This window comes from Podarcis liolepis, assembly GCF_965112155.1.
Source record: "Podarcis liolepis genome assembly, chromosome: 4".
Taxonomy (NCBI): Eukaryota; Metazoa; Chordata; class Lepidosauria; order Squamata; family Lacertidae; genus Podarcis; species Podarcis liolepis.
Window position 1 is genome coordinate 91,581,281 of NC_139558.1, and position 17,009 is coordinate 91,598,289.

The window sequence follows — 17,009 nt, forward strand, 5'->3', positions numbered from 1 at the left end:
AAGCTACAATGATGTTCAGAATTTACCTAAGCACCAAGCTGTAAATTGGTATAAAGCTATGAACTCTGAGATAGCTTCTTTAAAAGAGCATAACACTTGGTCTCTTGTACCACAAACCCCAGATATGAGACTTATTGATTCAAAATGGGTTTATAGAGTTAAAATGAATGACAAAAATGAAGTTGTAAGGTACAAGGCCAGACTAGTTGCTAGGAGTTTTCAACAAATTCCAGGCGAATATTACACCAAGTGTAAAATATGAAACAGTTAAACTTTTGTTAAAAGATGCATCACAATGTGGAAAAGCCCACTACGCAATGTTTCTCTGCTCTTAAGAAGGTGGTGATGTACCTTAAACATACCAAACATTATAGGTTGCAGTTTACAACAGTATTGATAAAGGTTTTGAAATTTTCTGCGATGCATCTCATGCAGTGGAACAAAATAATTGCAGGGGTGTGTCTGGTATGGTGTTTTGTTACAACGGTTGTCCATTTGAATGGAAGTCCCAGACACAAACCATTATTTGTCTCTCCACAACAGAGAGTGAATTATGTGCATGCGTTCAGGCCACTCGTGATGTAGAATGGTATCTGCAAGTATTTGCAGACCTACAGATGCAAGTAACACTACCAGTAAAAGTTTACCTTGATTCCCAGAGTGGACTTGCTATCCTGTGTTCAGAGACTAATACGCAGCGCACTAGAGTCTTAAGATTACGTTTAGAATTTGTAAAGAAACTAATTGCTGATGAAATGGTTGTATTTAAATATGTTCCAGGTGACAATCAAATTGCGGACATTTTTACTAAAGCACTTCCAAAGGTTACACATGAAAAACATGTACAAAGTATGCTTTATGTTTTTGTTCCACAATGATGAACTGCAGGGGAAATGTTGAATGGTTTCTTTAAATGTAAAGGTTCATCATTGTTCCACTCCATGTGTATGTCTTTAAGGGGCCAGAGCAAGGGCCAGAGCAAGATAACGAGACCCGGCTTTACAGCTGTGTAACATAGCAGGTGCTGCTGAGTTGTATTTGATTAAGGTGTGTCAGCATTTGGGTAGAGTATATAAGGAGCAGCATCTAGCTCTCCCATTACCCTGGGGGATGGGTTGGTGGTTGGGTCATGTTTGTTTGTTAATATATTTAGTGTTAATGGAGTTTTTGTTTTTCTTATTAAAACCTTTAAGTTATTTTTGAGTCCTTTCTTTTTAATGCATGATCTCCCCAGCAAGCTCTCTGCAGCGCTACCATACTGCAAAAAGCCAACAAGGAGAGGTTGCAGTGTTTGAGTTTAGAGAACAGACAACATGATACTAATTTATAAAATTATTCATGGTGAAGAGAAAGTGGAGAGGGAAAAGTTTTTCTCCATCTCACAAAGCACTGGAACTGATAGACCACCAGTGAAGCTGAATTTTGAAAGATTCAGAACAGATGGGGGGGGGAGAACTTCTTCACATAGCACATAGTTAAACTATGGGACTCTCACGCACAAGGGGCAGTGATGGCCACCAACGTGGAAGGTTAGACAAATTCATGGAGGAGAGGGCTACTAATGGCCGCTTGCCATGATGGCTATGCTGTGGCTTCACAGTTGGGGAGGCAGTATGCCTCTGAACACCAGTTCCTAGAAGCCACAGGAAGGGAGAGTGCTCTGGTTCTCAGGTCTTTGCTTGCAGGTTTCCTAAGGATGTCTGATTGGTCACTGTGAGAAGACAATACTGAATTAGATCCAGCAGGCTTTTCTTGTGTTCTTAGGGACGTGGGTGGTGCTGTGGTCTAAACCATGGAGCCTTTTGGGCTTGCCGATCAGAAGGTCGGCAGTTCGATTCCACAGGACGGGGGGAGCTCCCGTTGCTCTGTCCCAGATTCTGCCAATCTATCAGTTCAAAAGCATGCCAGCGCAAGTAGATAAATAGGTACCACTGCAGCAGGAAGGTAAACAGCGTTTCTGTGCGCTCTGGTTTCCGTCATGGTGTCCCGTTGCGTCAGAAGCAATTTAGTCATGCTGGCCACATGACCCAGAAAGCTGTCTGTGGACAAACGGTGGCTCCCTCGGCTTGAAAGCAAGATGAGCGCTGCAACCCCATAGTCGCCCTTGACTGGACTTAATTGTCCAGGAACCCTTTACCTTTACTTTTTTTAAACCTCTTGTGTTTTTATTGTCTTCACTCATTGGTCAAAGCTCTCCATGATTTCAGACAGTGGATATTCCAAGCCCTGCCTACAGATATCTGATGACTAAACCTGGGATTTGTATGCCACTGTACCACCCCAAATTTGGTCTCTTTACTCTTGCAATTTTCAAGGTTAAGGAGGCTGCAAAGAGATCTTTTCCTGGAAATCAAATAACATGGAAATATCCCGTTCCTGAAAGCACAAGGACCAACTTCTATGCCCGCTCAATGGGGAGCAAATCTTGTTTGCTAGAGGTGATCTGTGATATGAGTGGCTGCTGTGTTCGAGATCAACAGCCAATATGTGTCCTTAAATCCTTAAATACAAACCCGAGCTTTCCTTCAATCGTTTTGCAAGTCGAGTCATTCACAAGGCCTGGATAATATGTGTGTACCTGAGTCCCTACATTTCAAAGGTTTTGGGGAGGACCATTGCTCAATGGTAAAGTACCTGTCTTGAATTCAGACTGCTCCAGGTTCAATCTTTGGCAACTCCAAACAAGCCTGGGAGAGAACCTTGTTTGCTGACCATTCTGAGCTAGATGGATCATTGGTCTGGCTTGGTTTAAGACAGCTTCCTAGGTTCCTATCCCAAGCCCCCTCCTCACAATTCCATTAATGTACACAAACTAGAGTATGCTACTAACAGCACACCACAGAGAAAATATATCCATGGTTACTTAGCCTGGTTCTCACGGGTATTATGGGGGAAACAAAATGGCACCCGCAAGCCATGGAGCTGGAGGAGCACCCAGGAGTTTTGACCCCATGTTTCCCTCCTGATTTTGTGAATGAGGATGCAAAATTAGGAGAGGGATTTCAGCCCAGCACTAAGCAGAGCTACTGTATTTTTGGCACTTTTAGGTATAGTCTCATAAGTCAGTGCTGGTGACAAAAATGAATAATGTAGCACTGCTTCTGCTGTCAAGTGCTTTGTGTGCTTCTAAATTTGCAATAATATATTGTATATCTTGGCAGAGAATCAGGGCATTAGTAGATGATTCACTACAACGTGTCCCTTTCAGAAGAGTATGTCTTGTGTATATACTTCTGTATCTGAAAAAGGTTTTCATTTTCCTTCCTAAGTCAGCTATTTCCTTTCCATTCTTTTATTTTTATTGTGTTTACTGCAACAAAACAAAAGTTAGAAAACTTATTTGATTGTACGAAACAGAAGCCAAACAGAAGAATGTTTGCTTTTGAGTTATCCCCTCCCTCCTTAAGAGGGATCACACAGGATGTAGTTTGTTACATTTCTCCAGTGTCGCTCAACATCTACGAAGAGTGTTGATTATTATATGCAATAACATCTATTGGAAAAAGAGGGGAACCCATAGAAATTCCTTACCTTGGCACCTCACTATTTTTAACTATTCATGTGTGTTTTGTGGGCAGAACTGGATTTCCTTGTATTGCCCCCTGCACCACTTTTGATTCCTAATTGTGTCTTCAAATCCCCTTCATTTTAATATAAATGCAAATCTGAAACCAATAAAGGACCAGGGCTCTCAGGCATATTATTTCTGCAAAGGCCAGTATTGGCCTTGTTTCAATAGAAGACAGGTTATTTCCCTTCCTTTCTCTCCCGCTGAAGCATAATATGCCGCTAACCATAAAATTAATAGAAGGACAGGATTGTTCCCTAAAGAATTGATATTATATCTCTGTTCTGAGGTGGCTTCTGCTGATGGCTGATTTTCTGAGCTGAGGGCTTAGGTCAGGGGTCAGCAAACTAAGGCCTGGGGCCCGGATGCGGCCCACCGGGCTCATTAATCTGGCCCACGAACTTTGTGGACCCTGCCACCCGCTCAGTCAGTCCCCACGCTAAACCGGTGTGGCGCGGGGGCCTCGCCACGTGGGGACTGACTTCCGTGATGCTGGCTCGGCTTCAGATTGGCCACAGGAAGCTCCTGCAGCCAATCTGAAGCCACGGACGCCTCTGGGCAATGCCCCTTCCTTCCAGCTGAAATGGCCAAGATCCGAGCAGGAGGAAGTGGCGGCAGCAGGGGGGCTGCCTCCGCTGCCCAGACCAGCGGAGTGGAGGAACAGGTGTAGAGTGTACTGAGGATGTGGATCACACAGGAAACTGCAAGATATGCATGGCTTATGATAATTAAGGTTGTACATTTTGATCAGTTATTTTCTGCTCATCAGAACTTCAGATGGGGGGAAATTCAAATTTTTAAAAGGAGAACAAAACAAAACGTTTCTCTCTTTGTATTTCTCTAGAGGAGTTCTGAAATACCAAACTAATCTAAAGGAGCACCCGCCAGGGTGTTTGAACCCTAATGCAACAATTCAGGAGGACAGGCAATTTGCGCCTGGTTTTGAAAAGCTGCCGTCTGAAAATGCCCTGGAACCTCTCCCTAGAGGGTTGGTGGAGCTGGAACCACTTCTTCAAAGCAGCTTTGTGTGCACCGAGGAACCAAAATTTCAAGCCCATTTCCCCGAGGTTTGTATGAACATCTTCGCTGTATTTTGCTCGTGGTAGTGAAGAAACCAATTGGCTTTGCTGATGTGAAAACACGGAATGTTCATAAACATTCCAACTGCTCGGGGGAAAAAAAGCTGTTTTCAGATAAGTTTGAGGGAATGAGAAATTGTCATTTAGGCCAAGATTTCAAACTTGCGCATGTGTGCCTTTGTGGTTCTGTTTGAGGTCTGAGGAGATGGTTTGGAAGATAAAGCAGAGGTACTAAGGGGCATACAAGCCAGAGGCAATCTGGCTAAAAGAAGTCTGCTGCAACGTTTAATCAGTGAACAGGGATTGCTGCACTAAAACAGCTGACGAAAGGTTGTCAGTTAAACTAAAGGTTGTTGGACTAAATGTCTTTTGTTAGCAGACTTTTTGAAGTTTTATTTTCAATGCAGGTATTTGCATTTATTTGCAAGTTCTAAGCACAATTCTAATTGGGGACTTCCCTCTTTTCTCTGCAAGAGATGGTAATGTCTCTTCTAAGATGAAGTGTTTTACTGTGACGGCAGTGTTGTGCTTAGAGTGCCAGAGAAGGACTGAGTGGACCCAGATTCAAATCTGTGACTCCATGGAGGCACATCTGGGATTTGAATACTGGCTTACTAGTCAGTGTTTTGGCTTACAAGACTTTGGTCATGTCCCCCACTTTTCAGACATGGCTCTGGATCTCTGGACCGTTGTGTTTGTACTGTGCTGAAAGGCTTTACCGCTACATCTGTAGTAGCAATAAACCTGTCACGATAACTGCGGCCATCAGCCACCCCTGCGATGTCCTTGAGGTGCGGATGGTGAAGGAGGACTTCAAAGCGAGACCTGGACAGGTGAGCTAATGGATTCTATTCCTGGCCCCTGAACTCTTGTGTCCTGAACATAAGAAGAGCCTGCTAGGTCAATGTTCTCACATGCCTCTGGGAAATTGGCAAGCAGGAACTGAACTCAAGAGCATTTCCCACTCCTCTGGCTTCCACCGCATTGCTGCCTCCAACTGTGGAGGCAGAGAATGGCCATTATGGTTAGTAGACATTGATTGCCTTATCCTCTATGAATTTGTCTAATCTCCTTCGAAAGCCACCCACGTCGGTGACAGTCATTGCTTCCTGGAGGTGCAAGTCCCAGAGTTTAGCACTGCACGGTGTGAAAAAATTACTTTGTTTTGCATCCCCTGAATCCTTCAGGGAGAGAGCCAGTGTGGTGTAGTGGTTAAGAGCGGTAGACTCGTAATCTGGTGAACCGGGTTCACGTCTCCGCTCCTCCACATGCAGCTGCTGGGTGACCTTGGGCTAGTCACACTTCTCTGAAGTCTCTCAACCCCACTCGCCTCACAGAGTGTTTGTTGTGGGGGAGGAAGGGAAAGGAGAATGTTAGCCGCTTTGAGACTCCTTTGGGTAGTGATAAAGCGGGATATCAAATCCAAACTCCCCCTCCTCCTCCTCCTCCATCATCTTTGTTAGATATCCACGAGGTTTACTATTATATGCAACAGAAAATGCAGGAGAGTGGGGTAGGAGCAGAAACTGGAATTAAGGTTCGGCCGCAAACCCAATCCATGTGTTCTCAGAGACAGCCAAACTCAGTAAAAACAAAGATCCGAAAGCAGACAGTGTATAAGGGCATAAGAGCCCTGCTGGATCAGGCCAGGGGTCCGTCTCGGCTAACGCCCTGCTTCCGAGCGTGCCAACCAGGAGCTTCTGGGAAGACAATAGGCAAGGCAAGAAGACTATCTCTTCCCAGCAACTGGTATTTGCTGGGTTGGGACCCATTTACACTATACAGTGGATGCTCAGGTTGTGAACATGATCCGTGCGGAATGCACATTTGCAACCTGCAGCATCCGCAACCCGCAACAGCACATCTGCACACGCGTGGGTTCCGATTTGGCGCTTCTGTGCATGCACAACCACCAAAACCTGGAAGTAACCCATTCTGGTACTTCTGGGTTTCGGCGGTCTGTAACCCAAAAAACACACAACCTGAAGCGTCTGTCACCCAAGCTATGACTGTACGTCATCTATGACAGATGGCACACAACCTCTGCTTGAAAACCTGCAAGGTAGGAATCATAGAATCATAGAATAGAATCATAGAGTTGGAAGAGACCACAAGGGCCATCGAGTCCAACCCCCTGCCAAGCAGGAAACACCATCAGAGCACTCCTGACATATGGTTGTCAAGCCTCTGCTTAAAGACCTCCAAAGAAGGAGACTCCACCACACTCCTTGGCAGCAAATTCCACTGTCGAACAGCTCTTACTGTCAGGAAGTTCTTCCTAATGTTTAGGAGGAATCTTCTTTCTTGTAGTTTGGATCCATTGCTCCGTGTCCGCTTCTCTGGAGCAGCAGAAAACAACCTTTCTCCCTCCTCTATGTGACATCCTTTTATATATTTGAACATGGCTATCATATCACCCTTTAACCTCCTCTTCTCCAGGCTAAACATGCCCAGCTCCCTTAACCGTTCCTCATAAGGCATCGTTTCCAGGCCTTTGACCATTTTGGTTGCCCTCCTCTGGACACGTTCCAGTTTGTCAGTGTCCTTCTTGAATTGTGGTGCCCAGAACTGGACACAGTACTCCAGGTGAGGTCTGACCAGAGCAGAATACAGTGGCACTATTACTTCCCTTGATCTAGATGCTATACTCCTATTGATGCAGCCCAGAATTGCATTGGCCTTTTTAGCTGCTGCATCACACTGTTGGCTCATGTCAAGTTTGTGGCCTAGATCCTTTTCACATGTACTGCTCTCAAGCCAGGTGTCACCCATCTTGTATTTGTGCCTCTCATTTTTTTGCCCAAGTGCAATACTTTACATTTCTCCCTGTTAAAGTTCATCTTGTTTGTTTTGGCCCAGTTCTCTAATCTGTCAAGGTCGTTTTGAAGTGTGATCCTGTCCTCTGGGGTGTTAGCCACCCCTCCCAGTTTGGTGTCATCTGCAAATTTGATCAGGATGCCCTTGAGTCCATCATCCAAGTCGTTGATAAAGATGTTGAATAAGACCGGGCCCAAGACAGAACCCTGTGGCACCCTGCTAGTCACTCTTCTCCAGGATGAAGAGGAACCATTGAGAGTCCCCAAGCTCTGTAGGGAGACCATTCCATTGTTGAACATCTCTTTCTTGATGCAAATGCATCAGCAGAGCCAATTCCATACTCCTGCTCCAAAAATCAAATGCCGCTTGATGATCCCACCAGGTGGAAATTTGTGGCTGAGCACTTCCAACATTTAAATCGTATCTCTGAATAAATTTTGTTAAGCCTAGCTGCACCATAGCAGCAGTTTATACTGGGCTGCTTGTATTGATAGACTCAGCGATGGACCTTTGGGTTTTTTGCCACATATTTGGATAATAAAATCCAATGATAATCATGTTGTAAACACCCACCCCACAAACTCCAGTGCCAAATACTGCTAGAAACATCAGCCGCTTAATAAAACAACAGCTTGAGAGAAAGCAATTGGAGTGGGCACGTTATGTATGAATGCTTAAAAGGAACTATGCTGCAACAAAGCAATTTACAAATGAGGTCAGAGGAATAAAATCCGCAGAGCTAAAACAAACAGGGTTGAGGAGTTTGATTGGGAGGCTGAGTTTCTGGAGGGAAGTGGGGAAGACTTACTGCATATTAGAAGCAGCATCTCTAAGAGACATCTTTGCCATTTCAGTACATCATTCTGCATTGTCCCAGCGTGTCATCAGTAGAAAGCCACCCGTTCACCCTAACGCTGGTAAGGAATATCTTTTAATATTTGTGCTATTGGTATTTGCTTTCTACGCATCTTCGGCAGACGAATGCTCCTATATTTTCCTTTGTCAAATTTGCTGGTTCATTTTTGTACCCCGTCACCGATTAGAACATTGTTGCCGTTGTTTCTCAGAGGTGTTTGCATGCACCATCTTCTTGCAATCCTCACAATAACCCTGTAATGCAGGACAGTATTTTCTCCCCCTCCCTCCCCTCCTGGGGATGAGCCTGAACACAGGGTGTCTGCTGTGAATTAACATGGTGGCTTTAGGAAATAGGTGAGATTCAACACGGATGGAACCGCATTGTGCTACACCAGAATCATATCCAGGCGTGCCCTACCTGAGTCCTGGGCAGGATCTACACAGACCTGTTTAACGTCATTAGAACGGTATTACCTATATTGTTCTAAAACATCACAGGGTGTACTTATAAAAATAAAGCTTTTTTTTTTTTACCTTTGTTTCTTTCGTTAAAATTCTGTCTCCCTCTTACCAGTTGCTGGTTGCTCTGCAACACCCTGTGGTGTCGCATTTTTATAATTCATTATGAACGTTAAAAGTAGGATGCCATGTGTCCATATGGTTATCAAAACCCTTCCTTAACGTTAAAAGCCATGAGTGTAGATTCGTCCCTGGTGAGTGGTTGAAGAATGAGTGGCACAATAGCAGTGTCCCAACTCACATGACATGGCTGTGATAGTTTGACAGCCTTGCAGGCAGTGGTGGAGGGTGTCCATTGGGACAAGTAGTAGTAGTAGTAGTAGTAGTAGTAGTAGTAGTAGTAGTAATAATAATAATAATAATAATATGCCACCCACCTGACTGGGTTGCCCCAGCTACTCTGGGTGTCTTGCAACAAATATTAAAAACACAATAAAACACCAACCATTTAAAGAATCCCTGTACCATTTAAAGCCTTCAGATGTCTTCTAAAAGTCATATACAGTGGTACCTCGGATTACATACGCTTCAGGTTACAGATTGCAGTAACCCAGAAATATTACCTCGGGTTAAGAACTTTGCTTCATGATGAGAACAGAAATCATGCTTTGGCAGCACAGCGGCAGCAGGAGGCCCCATTAGCTAAAGTGGTGCTTCAGGTTAAGAACACTTTCAGGTTAAGAACGGACCTCCGGATCGAATTAAGTACTTAACCCAAGATACCACTGTAGTTGTTTATTTCCTTGACATCTGACAGGAGGGTGTTCCACAGGGTGGCGTTAATACTGAGAAGGCCCTCCCTCTACCTGGTTCCCTGTAACCTCACTTCTTGCAGTGAGGGAACCTCCAGAAGACCCTCGGAGCTAGATCTCAGTGTCTGAGCTGAACAATGGGGGTGGAGACGCTCCTTCAGGTATACAGGGCCGAAGACGTTCCATTTGGATAATTTGTACTTCTGTTCTTCAGCCAAAAGGTCTCCTGGAGCAGCTTACATCCAATCAAAATGAGACAATCCTTAGCCCCAGGCTCACAACCTAAAAAGGATACGTCCCTTGAGAGATGCAAGCCTTTGTCATTCCCTCTCTGAGGATGGCCAGCTGATTCTGCAGTCCGTACCATCTATTGCACTCCAGTAGTAGGAGTCAATGCTTGGGGAAGAGAAGCCTAAATGTGTCGCTGGAATTCAGAACTCCTACTTTGTATTTCTGGCAAGACTGTGAGCCTCTTAATTGCGTGTCTCCTACTCGTGAACAAAATACAATTTTGTTGTTGTTGTTTTTAATGGCATTCCAGTGATGGGGAAACTTCTAACCCATTTTTTTTGCTCAGCCAAAGGAATGGACAGAAATTTTCCTTTAAAAAAATTCTAGGTCGTGTTGTGCCTGGGGCTGCTCTTTTGCCTAGAGATGTGTATGTGTGAGTGCCTCTTGCTTTGAGGGTAATGCGAGACTTGGGGCTGCGCTTATAGAAAATGTAGGCAATATATTAATACTGTTGTCTGCCTCCCCTCCTGCTCCTGTTTGACCTACTTGCGCTGACTAAGTAGCAACATTGGCAGCTTGAGGATTTTTGCCAGCTTTCTCAGCATACTTTTGTTTTTCTTGTATCCCCCTATTTTCCCCCCTGGAAATGATGTGATGCTGACTCAGTCTCTCTGCCCTCTCCAGCATGGCACTCTTTGGATGCTGCCTGCAACTGATGGGACTTGTAGCCCCGAAACCTCTGGAGGGCACAAGGTTGGAGAATGCTGTGATAGAGGATGCAAGTTGGTAGCAAAGATGGATAAGCACCACTGAAGATGGGAGTTGTAGTCCTATCAGCCCTGCTGGCTGCAGCTGATGGAAGTTAGGAACATAGAACCATAGAATTGTAGAGTTGGGAGAAACCATCTGGTCCTTGCAATGCATAAACTTAAGAAGAGCCAGCAGGATCAGGCCAGGCATGTAGTCCAATATCCTGTCCTCACAGCGGCCAATTAGATATACATGGGAAGGCCAGATTAAGACCTTTAGAGCACCTAAACCAGGGGTCGGCAAACTTTTCTGCCAGTGGGCTGGATTGCCTGCGTGCGGGAGCATGCACACCCATGCACATATGCCCGCTACTCTTTTCCCGCCGGCTTTCGGAGCCATGGCAGGGGAGGAGGCGGCATCTGCGGCTTCCTATTGGCTGCAGGAGCTTCCTGCAGCCAATAGGAAGCCATGGCTGTGTCCCGGAACTCAGTTCCTATGTGGAGTTAAACCGGTGTGCTGCGCCGGCTTAGCTCTGCATGGGGACTTACCGAGCGGGCGGCAAGGGCTGGGAGGTGGTTTAACGTATCCAGCCCACGCACCGTAGTTTGCTGACCCCTGACCTAAACACTTAAAATATTTTGGTGTCCCATATATATCTGATTCAAAATACAAACAATAGTAAACCATAAAATAAAATTTTATTTTTTGAAATGGAACAACACCTTTGCTACAGTGAAATGAAAAATAATGTTCATTTTCATATAAAATGGTAAAGGTACCCCTGACCATTAGGTCCAGTCGTGGACGACTCTGGGGTTGTGCGCTCATCTCGCTCTATAGGCCAAGGGAGCCGGCGTTTGTCCGCAGACAGCTTCCGGGTCATGTGGCCAGCATGACTAAGCCGCTTCTGGCGAAACCAGAGCAGCTCACGGAAACGCCATTTACCTTTCCGCCGGAGTGGTACCTATTTATCTACTTGCACTTTGACGTGCTTTTGAACTGCTAGGTTGGCAGGAGCAGGGACCGAGCAACGGGAGCTCACCCCATCGCGGGGATTTGAACCGCCGACCTTCTGATTGGCAAGCCCTAGGCTTTGTGGTTTAGACCACAGCGCCCCCTGCGTCATATACTGCCACTTTATTCTGTGATATGAACAATTCAATTACTAGCTTACACCTAGTAAGCTTAATTCTTCTCTATGCAAGGACGAACCCAGCAAAAATCCCCTCCCCTTTGCAACTGGCGGTCCCATTTGCTCCCATTGGTGACAATGGGAGAATCTTCTGAATAGCAGTGAAGGGTCGGGGATTTAGTTGGAAGTGTGGCTTGGGAGATAAGGGTTGGTCCTCCTCTCCCTATGTGCTGTGGTCCTGATGTGCCCCCCCCCCCACCGAAGCCCCCTCTTAGGATTTTGTTGTCCAAACAAAAACCTATATACCTGTTAACAACACATTTAATGCCACATCTAATTTGGTTCTGAGAAGCTGAACCTCAGGATGACCTATTTTAAAGATGGTTTGGGATAAGCAGGGGTATTTGTAATGCATCGTGCTGGATAAATTGCATATTTTGTGTGCAGCAGAAGTTTTATTTTCTTGTGTTCCTGTATTGGTGTCTCCACTCCCTTTCTCTTTTGTTCATCCTCCACCCCTCCCCACTGCCCTAAGCCTGAACTACGTTTTTACAGCTTTACTGATAAAACGTTGGAGTTGTTATGAGAGGCTGTTGTTGATGCAGAAAATAATTTTATGCCATCTTTGCATGAAAAGGTGTGCAATTATTGCCTGTATTTTTGGGGGAAAGTGGTACAGTGGTACCTCGCAAGACGAATGCCTCGCAAGACAAAAGAGTTTTCCGTTTTTTGAGTCGTTCCGCAAGACGAATTTCCCTATGGGCTTGCTTCGCAAGACGAAATGTCTTGCGAGTTCTTGCGAGTTTGTTTCCTTTTTCTTTAAGCCGCTAAGCCGTTAATAGCCGCTAAGCCGTTAATAGCCGCTAAGCCACTAATAGCCGTGCTTCGCAAGACGAAAAAACCGCAAGACGAAGAGACTCGCGGAACGGATTAATTTCGTCTTGCGAGGCACCACTGTACGTGGGGGATCAAAATAACCAGTCAGCAACCACATGGGAAACTGCTATATACTTGATCATAGAATCATAAAATTGTAACGTTGAAAGGGACCACAAGGATCATCTAGTCTGACTGCCTGCAATCCAGGAATCTCAACTAAAGCATCTGTGAGAGATGGCCATCCAACCTCTGCTTAAAAACCTCCAAGTGGAGTCCATTCTACTATTGAACAGCTTACTTCCAGAAAGGCCTTCCTGATGTTTAGTTGAAACTGCCTTTCTTATAACTTGAAGCAATTGATTTGGGTCCTACCCTCCAGAGTAGGAGAAAACAAGCTTGCAATATCATCCATGTGGCAGCCCCTTAGATAGTGGTACCTCAGGTTACAGACACTTCAGGTTACACATGCTTCAGGTTACAGAAATAGTACCTCGGGTTACGAACTTTGCTTCAAGATGAGAATAGAAATCACACAGCAGTGGCATGGCGGCAGCGAGAGGACCCATTAGCTAAAGTGGTACCTCAGGTTAAGAACAATTTCAGGTTAAGAACGGACCTCCAGAACGAATTAAGTTCTTAACCAGAGGTACCACTGTATTTTGTGGGGGGGGGGTTGGGGGGATTGTATACGATGATAGATGTTTTGGAATATTTTAGGAGACGTAATAAAAATGATTTTTTAAAAGATATTTGAAGATCGCATCTCTCAGTCTCCTCTTTTCCAGACTAAACGTACTCCTTCAACCATTCCTCATGATGCTTGGTTTTCCAAGTTGATGTAGCCTAGAATAGCATTAGCCTTTTTTTGCTGCTACATCACACTGTTGATTCATGTTCAGCTTCTGGTCTGCTAAGACTTCTATTTATTAAAATACCTCCAGCTCAGTACTGTTGACACGAACTGCCATTAGCCCCCCCCCCAATGGTTTAAGGCAGGGGTCTCTCTCAGCCCTACCTGGTGATGCCATGGATTGAATGTGGGACGTTTTTCTTGCAAGGCAAGTGCCATAGCACCGAGTGACAAGGGGCCTTTGTAGAGCAGCGTTCTTCAACTTTGGGTCCCTCAGTGTTGCAGGTCTACAACCACACTCATCCCAGCCAACTTAGCCAATGGTAAGGGATGCTGGGAACTGTGGCCGAACATGATATGAGGAGGAGGATGGTGCTGACTGAGATGCTTCCTTTGCTTCCATGGCTTCTGTTTCCAAGTGATCGATGTTAGAATTCCTGCTCTGTGATTGCAGTCATGGGATTGTTGTCTTTCACATGATGGTATATGTTTTAACTCCACAGAGTGGGAAGTGACGGAAACAGGATGTTTGTGTTACTGTGTTCCGTGAAGTGGGACTATTGTCCTTTGTTCTTTTCCTCTTTGCTGATGCTAGAAAGAGAGGGAGCCATGTTGCAGTGCTCCATGTGTGTTTATATGTAATTAAAGTAGATTAGCCAAAATGCTGAGTTGCTGAGGTCTGTTATGCAACTGCGCAAACTCTGTGGATCCCTAAGTGTGCCGGTGTTGGTTGGCATCAGTCGCTGTGATGTTCAGGCTGAAGAAAGCTTTTGAAGCTCCCAAATGATCAACCAGGAGGGTGGGAACATGCCAGTTGGGCATGTGTCTCTGCCAGGGTCCTACTCGAGTGTAGGCCGAGCTCCTGACAATCAGTGGTGGCTGGTCTGGTGGGGCCAAACGGAAGGTGGAGCCAGGGGCCTAAACAGGTGCCGTCCATGGAAGGTGTAGCTGGTTCAGCCCTCCATTTTGTCCAGTGGATCCACATCTGTACCTTTAATGGCAGAGAACAAGTGAAGCTATTTATCTCATGGCGGGGGAAAACCCCTTTCAGCCTCAGCTTCTGCATCAATGCATAGAAGCAAGTTCCACTGTGATAAAGAGGGTTTTCGCCTTAATGCATGGGAGTGCATCATTCATTGACTTATTTTATTCAGTTTTATTTGCTAGTCAGGCTGCTGCTAAACCCCCAAGAGCAGTACCATTTATTTTTCTTAAGTTGGCAATCCTGCTGCTGCCATGTAGTTTATATAAAGATGCCTCAGGTTATACATTTGCAGCAATGGGTTTGGTTTAGGTTGGTTAAATTTATACACAGCTTCTTACTTAAAAAGAAGGAGTGCCAAAGTTATTTGCAACCCCAAAAACCAAAAATACAATAATGCCACCATTTCTCCTCACAGGGCTCAGTGCCTTTCAGGTATGATATATTTTCACTTCCATTAGGTTCCATTCTGAAGTGACCATTAATGACCCTCCAGATGTTGCTAAACTACAACTCCCATCATCCCTAGCCATAGCCATTGTAGTTCAAGTTGTAGTTCAAAAATAATTGGAGAGTACTAGGTTGGGAGAAAAGCAATGACAAACCTAGACAGCATCTTAAAAAGCAGAGACATCACCTTGCCAACAAAGGTCCGTATAGTTAAAGCTATGGCTTTCCCAGTAGTGATATATGGAAGTGAGAGCTGGACCACAAAGAAGGCTGATCACCGAAGAATGGATGCTTTTGAATTATGGTGCTGGAGGAGACTCTTGAGAGTCCCATGGACTGCAAGAAGGTCAAACCTATCCATTCTGAAGGAAATCAGCCCGTAGTGCTCACTGGAAGGACAGATCCTGAAGCTGAGACTCCAATACTTTGGCCACCTCCTGAGAAGAGAAGACTCCCTGGAAAAGAGCCTGATGTTGGGAAAGATGGAGGGCACAAAGCGAAGGGGATGACAGAGGACGAGATGGTTGGACAGTGTTCTCGAAGCTACCAGCATGAGTTTTACCAAACTGCGGGAGGCAGTGGAAGACAGGAGTGCCTGGTGTGCTCTGGTCCATGGAGTCATGAAGAGTCGGACACGACTAAACAACAACAGCAGGTTGGGAAAGGCTGGCCAGTTTTAACAGGTGTCCAATAGAGCATCCTTTCTGAAAATACAAATAGCTTCAGCCTTATACCCAGTGAAGCTTATATCCAGCCTTATGAGGCTTATATCCAGTAAGGCTTATATCCAGCACTGGGGGTGGAGAGCTGGAAGCCTTATATCCAGTACATACATACGACTCTCATCACAGCTGTGAGTTTTCCTTTGTGTGAACTCCAGACTTGGCTGCTTGCTGGCTGTTTTGGGCTCTGCCTGACCTCATCAGTCGCTGTGAATCCTGAGAGTTATTTTAGTAACAAAGAAGCTCATTTTATATCATGGGAAATCTATATATCTATATATATACATAAAAAAACACCCCTGCCTCCATCCGGCTACAGGAGCAACAGATGGAAGGAATCAAGCACGAGGGAGCAAATTTTGTATAATCGAAGGGGCACACCAGATCAAGGAGAAGATGTTTGGTCCTTATTTGTGGTGTGCCTTGGTGGGAACGAAGTGCTTCTTCCCTTGTCTTTTTCTGTTTCTTCTTTGGTCTTCATAAGCAGAGTTGGTTGTAGAAAATGCAGGCGTTTGTACATGCCTCGTTTTCTGCTGCCCCAGAGGGGAAGACCCAAACCAATGGATTCAAATTCAAAGACCTTCTGAGACTTATAAGACTTATGTTTATTTGGTTTTATGTTTTCAAGAGAATCCATTAAGAGTGCATATTTTGTGCATATCCATTAAGAGTGCATATTTTTGAATTCAGAGATTCTGTTTATGTGATTTCATATATTTCACATTATATAAAGAGTGTATATTGATATCGTATCATTGTATTTGGTCATTGTGTTGCCTTGGATATTACTGACTATTGTTTGCAACACAGCGGTTAAATTGTTTGGTTACCTGTGATCTTCATAAGCAGAGTTGGTTGTAGAAAATGCAGGCGTTTGTACATGCCTTGTTTTCTGCTGCCCCGGAGGGGAAGACCCAGACCAATGGATTCATTGAAGATTCCGACTAAACATTAAGACGAAGCTTTTAATGGTAAGAGCTGCTTGACAGGGGAACAGACTACCTCAAAATGGCGGACTCTCCTTCATTGGAAGTTTTTAAACAGAAGTTGAATGGCCATCTGTATGGGATTCTTCAGCTGTGATTCCTGCATTGTGGAGGATTGGACTAGATGACTCTACAATTTTATGATCTAGTTCAGGGGTCAGCAAAAAAATTTAAGCCGCAGGCCGGTCCACTGTCCCTCAGGTCTTGTGGCGGGCCAGAGACGCAGCACCTAGGGTGGAGAGCTGGAAGAAGAGGCGAGGGGGGCAAGTAGTCCTCTTTTCCACCCCCCAGCCCCACCGCTGCTTCTGCTTCTCGTGGGTAGGCAGAGCATGCTCATCCACTCCTCTCTCTTGAGAGCCAGTGTGGTATAGTGGTTAAGAGCGGTAGTCTCGTAATCTGGTGAACCGGGTTCGCTTCCCCGCTCCTCCACCTGC

The 17,009-nt window shown here is 45.2% G+C and overlaps 1 protein-coding gene across 5 annotated transcripts in view; it reads left to right on the forward strand.

Annotated features, from left to right (window-relative positions):
* NOX4 (NADPH oxidase 4) overlaps window positions 1–17,009 on the forward strand; it is a 106,640-nt gene that overhangs the window by 33,834 nt on the left and 55,797 nt on the right. For all 5 annotated transcript variants that reach the window (XM_083499689.1, XM_083499687.1, XM_083499688.1 and 2 more), the window contains 3 exons: window positions 4,413–4,635; window positions 5,313–5,480; window positions 8,319–8,381. In XM_083499689.1, coding sequence (XP_083355815.1) covers window positions 4,413–4,635; window positions 5,313–5,480; window positions 8,319–8,381 — 454 coding nt within the window. The remainder of the gene's footprint in view (window positions 1–4,412; window positions 4,636–5,312; window positions 5,481–8,318; window positions 8,382–17,009) is intronic.